Source organism: Mandrillus leucophaeus, unplaced genomic scaffold (genome assembly GCF_000951045.1).
Source record: "Mandrillus leucophaeus isolate KB7577 unplaced genomic scaffold, Mleu.le_1.0 Scaffold789, whole genome shotgun sequence".
Lineage (NCBI taxonomy): Eukaryota > Metazoa > Chordata > Mammalia > Primates > Cercopithecidae > Mandrillus > Mandrillus leucophaeus.
In genome coordinates this window covers 704,514-713,749 of record NW_012108574.1, presented here as the reverse complement: position 1 = coordinate 713,749, position 9,236 = coordinate 704,514, and the positions used below count along the sequence as shown (strand labels likewise).

The following is a 9,236-nucleotide window of genomic DNA, read 5'->3' as shown; positions in this document are numbered from 1 at the left end:
ATTGATTTGCATATGTTGAACCAGCCTTGCATCCCAGGGATGAAGCCCACTTGATCATGGCGGATAAGCTTTTTTGATGTGCTGCTGGATTCGGTTTGCCAGTATTTTATTGAGGATTTTTGCATCGATGTTCATCAGGGATATTGGTCTAAAATTCTCTTTTGTGTGTGTGTGTGTCTCTGCCAGCCTTTGGTATCAGGATGATGTTGGCCTCATAAAACGAGTTAGGGAAGATTTCCTCTTTTTCTATTGATTGGAATCATTTCAGAAGGAATGGTACCAGCTCCTCCTTGTACCTCTGGTAGAATCTGGCTGTGAATCCGTCTGGTCCTGGACTTTTTTTGGTTGGTAGGCTATTAATTATTGCCTCAATTTCAGAGCCTGTTATTGGTCTATCCAGGGATTCACCTTCTTCCTGGTTTAGTCTCAGGAAGGTGTATGTGTCCAGGAATTTATCCATTTCTTCTAGGTTTTCTAGTTTATTTGCGTAGAGGTGTTTATAGTATTCGCTGATGGCAGTTTGTATTTCTGTGGGGTCGGTGGTGATATCCCCTTTATCATTTTTTATTGCATCTGTTTGATTCTTCTCTCTTCTTTAGTAGTCTTGCTAGAGGTCTGCAGATAGTAACTTTTAAGACAGCAAACACTAGAGGACCTGCTGGAAATCTGGTAATGTTCTGTTTCTTCACTTGGGTGATGTGTTTGCTTTGTCATCGTTCATTGAGCTGTACACTTGTATTTTGGATGCTCTTTGTTATATATGCCACATTTCTTAAAACATTAAACTATCATGTTAACACATTGCCTTCCAAATAATTCATTGACCAGACTCTAGTTGTGAAAGCTGTACTTGACTCCTAGCTATGCTCTGGTTCTAACTAGTCATAAAACACACAGGATAATTCATTTAAACTGTGATAGGAAGAGCGTTGTGCCACTGACCAAGTTCCAAATACTGGGAAAGAGGGAGAATTACAACCACTGAAGGAATTAGTGCAGGTCTATCATATCCCCTTTTGACATCTAAAATGTTACTCACTTTTTAAGTTTGGAATTTAAAATGAATTAGAGAAAACACAGTAGGAAATCTTGGATTTAAATATAGCATTAAAACTCCAAACCCCACATATGAAACTATAAGAGCATTATTTCTCAGTACAATGCAGTAACCTCATAAAAACATACATAAGTTGAATTAGGTGTGTCCTAATTATTTTGAACTTTGGGCATTAAGATGAGTCTATAATTTATCTTATTGTTTATATAAGGATGGTTTACCTTATGGTGTTTATTAAGGATATCAAAGCCACCTGTATAGTGTAGTCACTTAAGATCCAGATCCCACTGTAATGTATCTATCAGTCATGTCCTCCCTGACATTTTGATTTAATTGCTTCAGTTCCTCACTACATCTCAATAGGTTGGAACTATAGATCCAATCTAACAAGGTAAAATATAATGGGGCTAATCCAAGGTTTTATGTTTAGGTTCAGGATAAATAAAGGGAAATATGATTTACCAGCATAGGTAATGAAGTGTCAGGAGGTTATGTGGATTTAAGATCAAACTCTTCAGTGGTACTACCCCCTCAAAAGGTTAATGTGATTATAGGCAACACTATTGCAAGTAATGGGAGATAATTAGACTACACCAAGAGGATTACGGTAAGTTTATGGCACCATATTTTAAGAGTGACACTGACAAACTAGAGCTCATCCAAAGGAAAGCACCAGATGTTTAAGGGGTTATGAAAAATGGATGGCCAGGTGCGATGGCTTATGCCTGTAATCCCAGCACTTTGGGAGACTGAGGCGGGCAGACAGGAGTTTGAGACCGGCATGACCAACATGGTGAAACCCCATCTCCACTAAAAATACAAAAATTAACCAGGCATGGTGGCACATGCCTGTAATCCCAGCTACTCTGGAGGCTGAGGCAGGAGAATTGCTTGAACACACGAGGCAGATGTTGCTGTGAGCCGAGATCACACCATTGCACTCCAGCCTGGGCTACAGGAGCGAACCTCTGTCTCAAAAAAGAAAAAGAAAAAGAAAAAGAAAAATAGATTACATGGCTGAAGAAATTGGACTGTGAAGTCTTACAGCAGCTCTGTAAGGCACTATCTTCATTTTACAGAAATAATACTGAGGCTCAGAGAGAATAAATGATTTATTAAAATGTAACTAAATAGTGGTTGGCTCAGGGCCCACAACAACTCCTGATTCTTAATCTGATATTCTTTCTGTTTCAAAATATTGGCTTTTAATTTAATTTTTTAAAAGTCTGGCTGTTAGCCTATATATATGGAGAAACTTGAAGTTGTAAGGGAAGGGTTACAGATTAAATGAATGGAAAAGGAAAGAATGCTCAGGGTAGAAAGATCAATGTGAGAAAATAGTTTGGTTATCAGTATTATAAGTTTATCAGTTATTATAGAAATGTATTATATTTTACATATTTTTCTCTTTCTCTTTTTCAAGGTTTTTGATTCCAATGAAGAATCTGGGTATCTTGTTCTCACCATAGTTATATCAGGTCATTTCTTCATTTTCCAAGGACAGACACTACTGGTAGGTTTATGCATAATAGTTTAACATGGAAATATATCTTTGTCTTCTTAGCTTTACATGAATTTTTGTATCCTCAAGCTTCTTCAGTCTCACTGAAATTCATCAAGGTCAACACATTAAGCATTTATCAAATGTGCTAAATGTGGGAAATACAGAAACATACTGAATATTGCCTGCCCTAAAGCGGTTTAGGATTTTGTTAGGAGTCAGAGTGGATCAAAAGGTTGAAATTAACCAGTATGATAAAGGATTCTGTAGTAAGGGAGATTGAGTTAAGATAGGCTAGGTTAACAGAGACAAGTGTGGAGGGTTTTCCAGATAGGGAAAACAGCATATGCAGAGGGATAGATTTGCAGAAATAAAGAAAACAAAAAAGTGTTATTATTAATTGATAAGAGTCCTCCATAAAACTCTAGTTTTGTAATGATGCATGTGTTCTTTATTCTGAATATATATACACTTTAGGAAATTTTAGAATTAAGAAATATGTAAAGAAAATAAGAATCAACTTGGTTGAAAGTTTAGGTTTTATTTGGTACATAGAAACCAATGAAAGAAAAAAAAAATTAGTAACTTCCAAACAAAGAAATTGTACAAGAAAGGAACATATAATGGAAAGTTATTATGTCATTTAGCTGTGAATGATGTCTACATTGACTTAAATTCATACAACAAATATTTACTGAATATCTACATGGGCATAATTAATTTAACAAATATTTATTGAATAATTAGTATATGCTAGGCATTTTAGGGGATGCGAGGGATATAGCAGTGAACAGTGAAGACAGAAATCCCTTTCATTATGGGATATCATCATTCTAGTGAGGGAAAACCAGCAATAAGCAAATAGGTCAAATACATTTAAAAGACATTAATTTTTTTGGATCGCTTACATGTTCTGTCATAATATGGTAGGAGCTCACATGTATATATTGTGATGATTCATCTTTCTGCTTAAATATAGCCTTCTCATTGAACGTGAGATGACCTGCAAAGTCATCTTTGTGTTCCTTGTGACTTAAAACTGAGGTATGAGTTGTACTATTTTGCTTTATCTGCTACTGTCAGGGTCTGGATCAGGTGCAGGAGATAAGGTTTCTTCAGCTGCTAATGAGTACTACAAATGGTAGGCTTGAGGGATACCTAGTGCACAGCTAGTTCTCCCTGTCAATATCATGAGTCTTTGCTGAATGGTGACATTAAAGCAGTTTGGCTTCCACAGGCATAGGAGACCACCCCATGCTGTCTCTCTGCTCCATCTTTTTGCCCCAGTGGTAACTATTGTGAACAAATGGATAGAAATGTCTTTGTATCATACATAGAATGATTTTTGCACTGTAGTCACAAAACCAAGTTTGTCAAATTCTAAGATATCCGTTACTGAGAAATATAAGGATAACTCTGCAATTTGGTGCGTGTTGCATATACAGTCATGTGCCTTATTACAACATATCAGTCAAGAGAGGACCACAGATATGATAGTGATCCCATTAGATTATAAGGGGGCTGAAAAATTCCTGTCACCTGTGACATCTGGGTGATACTGGCCCTTGTAGGCATAGGCTAATGTACATGTTTGTGTCTTAGTTTTTAACAAAAAGTTTTTAAAATACAACAATTTTAACAATGTAATAATAGAAAAAATATTGTATATGTTTTAAGTTATTGTAAAGCAGTCCAAATGTTTTTTAAAAAATTTTAAAGTTTATAAAGTACAAATGTTACAGTAAGCTAAGGTTAATTTATGATTGAAGAAAGATTTTTTAAATAAATTTATTTATAAAAATAGTCATTAAGGAAATGCAAATTAAAACTGACATGAGATAACACTACATACTTTTTAGGATAGTTCATTGAGTGTACAGTGTTTATAAAGTCTACAGTAGTGTACAGTAATGTCCTAGACCATCACATTCACTCACCACTCACTCACTGACTCACCCAGAGCAATTTTCACCTTTCAAGCTCCATTCATGGTAAGTGCCCTATACAGGTGTAATTTTTACTGTACCTTCTCTATGCTTAGATATACACATATTTAGCATTGTGTTAGTGTTACAGTTGCCTACAGTGTTCAGTACAGTAACATGTTGTACAGGTTTGTAGCCTGGGAGCAATAGGCTATCCCACATGGCCTAGGAATGTAGTAGGCTGTACCATTGAGGTTTGCATAAGTATACTCTATGATAGTCACACAATGACAAGATCACCTAATGACACATTTCTTAGAATGTATCCCCATTGTTAAGTGACATATGACTATACATATTTAACTTAAATACTGTAATATTTTTTAAAATCTTTTTTAAAATTTTTACAAATCACTTTTATTGAGATATAATTTACATAAAATTCACTGTCTTTAAGTGTTCAATTTGATGTGTTTAATGTATATAGTCATGTAACCATCACCACAATCATGATACAGAACATTTCAATTAACCCAGTTTCCTTGTGCCTCTTTGCAGTGAGCTTCTCTGCCCACCTTCAGCACCTAGAAACCATTGATCTGCTTTCTATCAGTCTAGTTTTGCATTTTTAAATAATTTTTATTTATTTATATTTTTAACAGATAAAATTGTATATATTCACTGTGTGCAACATTATTTTGAAGTATATATACATTGTAAAATGACTAAATCTAGCTAATTAACATTATTAATATGCATTACCTCACTGTAGTTTTGCCTTTTCTAGAATTCATGTAATGGAATCATATCATATGTAGTCTTTTTAGTCAGGCTTCTTCCATTCAGTGTAATTTGAGATTCATCTCTGTTGTTCCATGTTATCTGTAGTTGATGCCTTTTTATTAATGAAGAGTATTCCATTGCATAGGTAAACTTATTTTGCTTATCCATTCAGCTTTTGATAGACACTGGGGTTGTTTTCATTTTTTTCAGCTGTTATGAATAACACTACTGAATATTTGTATACGAGCCTTTGGGCATGTTTTCATTTTTCATTGTTAAATGTCCAAGAGAAGAACTGCTGAGTCATATGGCATGTCTGTGTTTAACTTTATAGGAAACTGCAAAACTGTTTTCCCAAGTTACATTCTCATAATGTATGAGGGTTCCACATGTTCCACATCCTCACCAACACTTATTATTGTCAGTCTTTTTAATTTTAACTATCCTAATAAGTGTGTAGTATTATCTCATGGTGGTTTTAATTTGCATTTCTTTAGTGACTAATACTGTTGAGCATCTTTTCATGTATTTGCCATTTGTATGTCTCATTGGTGAAGTGTCTGTTCATGTCTTTTAACCATTTTTGAGTTGTTTGCCTTCTTATATTTGAATTAAGAATTCTTACTCTGGTTACAGCTCTTTTATCAGAAACATGTTTTTCGAATATTTCTACCAGTTTATAGCTTATTTTTTCATTTCTTAGTGTCTTTTGAAGAGCAGAAGTTAAAAATTTTGAAGTGCAGTATTTTTTTCTCTTATGGTTTATCCTTTTCATATACTACTTAGGAAATTTTTACCTATGCCAAGATTGCAAAGTCATTTTTTTTTTTTTTTTTTGAGTCAGAATCTTGCTCTGTTACCTAGGCTGGAGAACAGTGGTGTGATGACAGCTCACTGCAGCCTTGACCTCCCAGGCTCAAGTAGTCCTCCCATCTCAGCCTTCTGAGTAGCTGGGACTGTAGGCACACACCACCATGCCTGGCTAATTTGTTACAGTTTTTGTAGAGACAGAATCTCACTATGTTGCCTAGGCTGTTCTCAAACTCCTGGACTCAGGCGATCCTTTCACCTCAGCTTCCCAAAGTGTTGGGATTATAGGCATGAGCCACTGTGCCTGGCTGCAAAGATTTTTTAAAATGTTTTCTTCTAGAAGTTTTATGGTTTCAGCTCTTATATTTAGGCTTCTAGTTTATTATGAAATTTTTTAGTATTTAATATTAATATTTTTTATTTTTATTTCATATAGTGGTCCTTCTTTCCCACAATTAAAGCAATGTGGTATTGATAAAAATTACTATATTATGGAATGTAATCATGGATCTTAGGCAATTTACTTCTGGAACCATTGAATTAATTTTAATATATGGCAAAAGTTAAGAATTTGGGTTTATTGGCCGGGCGCAGTGGCTCATGCCTGTAATCCCAGCACCTTGTGAGGCCAAGGTGGGTGGATCACCTGAGGTCAGGAGTTCGAGACCAGCCTGGCCAACATGGTGAAACCTCATATCTACTAAAAATATAAAAACTAGCCTGGTGTGGTGGTGGGTGCCTGTAATCCCAGCTACTCGGGAGGCTAAGGCAGGAGAATTGTTTGAACCCAGGAGACGGAGGTTGCAGTGAGCCGACATGGTGCCACTGCACTCCAGCCTCGGTGACAGAGTCTCCAAAAAAAAAAGAATTTGGGTTTATTTTTGCATGTGGATAGCAATTATTTTAGTACAATTAATTGAAAAGACTAGCTTTCCCTCATTGAATTACCTGGGTATCATTGTTGAAAATTAGTTTGCTAAGTATGTGTTCGTCTATTTCTGGACCCTTTTCTGTTCTGTTGATCTAAATGTCTATCCTTACTCCAATAACACACTGTCTTTACTTCTGCTTTGTTGTAATTTTTGAAATCAGGTAGTTTAATTCTTCTTCCAACTGTGTTCGTTTTCAAAGTTGTTTTGACTATTATAGGTCATTTGCATTTCCATGTAAATTTTAGAATGACATTTCCTACAAAAAAGCTTACTGGGATTTTGATGGGACTGATTTGAATCTATAAATCGATTTGAGAAAAACTGACTTCTTTTACCATCTTCTAACTAATGAGCATATTTAAAACTCTCTGTTTATTGATATATTTGATTTCTCTCATCAATGTTTTGTAGTTTTCACAATACAGGTCTTATCCATACTTTGCTAAATTTATCCACAAGTATTTCATATTTTTTATGTTCTTGTAGGTAGGATTTTTAAATTTCAGTATCTAATAGTTTGTTGCTGATGTGTAGAAACATAATTGATTTTTAAATATTGACCTTGTATCCTGTGATCTTGCTAAACTTATTTATTAGTTCTGTAGCTTTTTTCTGAATTCTTTAGGGTTTTCTACATAGATGGTCTGTGTTCCATAAGTAAAGATGTTTTACATTCTTTTTTTCAGTCTGTATACTCTCCCTGCCTGCCTCACCCGCTTCCCACAGATTGTGCTGGCTAGGATGTCCTTTTCAATGTTGAATAGCAATGGTGAGAGTTGATGTCCTTGCCTTGTTTCCCCATCTTAGGGGGAAAGCATTTAATCTTTTCACCATTAAATATAATGTTAGCTGTAGGGTTTTTTGTAGGTCCAATTCATGAAGCCAAGGAAGTTCCCTTCTATTCCTAGTTTGCTAAGGGACTTGTTTTTTCCCTTTGAGCTTCTGGTATATATCTCTTTTAAAATAAAAAGTATATATATAAATATACATATAATTAAGGTGTACAATGTAATGTTTTGATATACATTGTAAAATGATGACTGTAGTCAAGCTAATATATCATTACCTCAGAATTACCATTTTATATATGTATGGTGAGAATACTTAAGATCTAGCAGATTTCAAATATACAGTATAGTGCTATTATCTATACTTATGCTATACATTCGATCTCTAGAATTTATTCATCCTATATAACTGAAGCTTCGTACCCTTTGACCAACATCTCCTCATTTCCTCCACCTTCCCTGGCTCACCCCTAGTAACCACTATTCTGTTCTCTGCTTCTATGAATTTTACTATTTTAGATTTCATATATAAGTGAGATCATGCAATATTTTTTTGTGGCTGGCTTATTTCACTTAGTATAATGTATTCCAGGTTCGTCTATGGTGTTGAAAATGGTAGGATGCCTTCTTTTTTAAGGCTGAATAATATTTGTGTGTGTATATGTACATATATACATAACAATTTTTATCCACTTATCCACTGATGGACACTTAGGTTATTTCTGTATCTTGACTATTGTTAATAATGCTGCAGTGAATGTGGAGTACAGATACCTCTTCAAAATACCAATTTCATTTCCTTTGGAATATATACCCAGAAGTGGGATTGCTGGATCATATGGTAATTGTATGTATAATTTTTTGAGGAAACTCCATACTCTTTCCCAAAGTAGCTATACCAATTTACGTCACCACCAACATTGTACAAGGATTCCTTTTTCTCCATATCTTCACCAATACTTCTTATCTTCTGTCTCTTTATTAATAGCCATCCTAAGAAGTGTGAGGGGATAATGTCATTTTGGTATTAATTTGCATTTCCCTGACGATTAGTAATGTTGAACACTTTTTCTTATACCTGTTGGCCATTTATATGTCATCTGTGGAAAATGCTTATTCAGGTCCTTTGCTAATTTTTTTGTTTTTATTTTTTTTGAAATGGAGTTTCACTCTTGTCGCCCAGGCTGAATAATAAATAAATTATTTAAATAAATTTATTATTTAAAATAAATTTTAAATTTTATAAAATTTTTCAATTCTTACTGAATCAACCTTTATTGTAGAAGTATTTGATTTTTAAAATTATGTAAATATGTAAGTGTGATAAAAATAAGAATACATATTTAAAATATATTTTGTCCCCTACATTAAAGAATAATTTTCATCAGTTTATGCCATTTATTCATAATCTTTCTTGGCCTCCACAAAAACCAACACATA

At 34.4% G+C, this 9,236-nt stretch overlaps 1 protein-coding gene across 1 annotated transcript in view; it reads left to right on the top strand.

Annotated features, from left to right (window-relative positions):
- REC114 (REC114 meiotic recombination protein) overlaps positions 1–9,236 on the top strand; it is a 150,625-nt gene that overhangs the window by 34,579 nt on the left and 106,810 nt on the right. Inside the window, exon 2 of the mRNA XM_011967125.1 lies at positions 2,481–2,570. Within this exon, the coding sequence (XP_011822515.1) occupies positions 2,481–2,570 (90 nt within the window). The remainder of the gene's footprint in view (positions 1–2,480; positions 2,571–9,236) is intronic.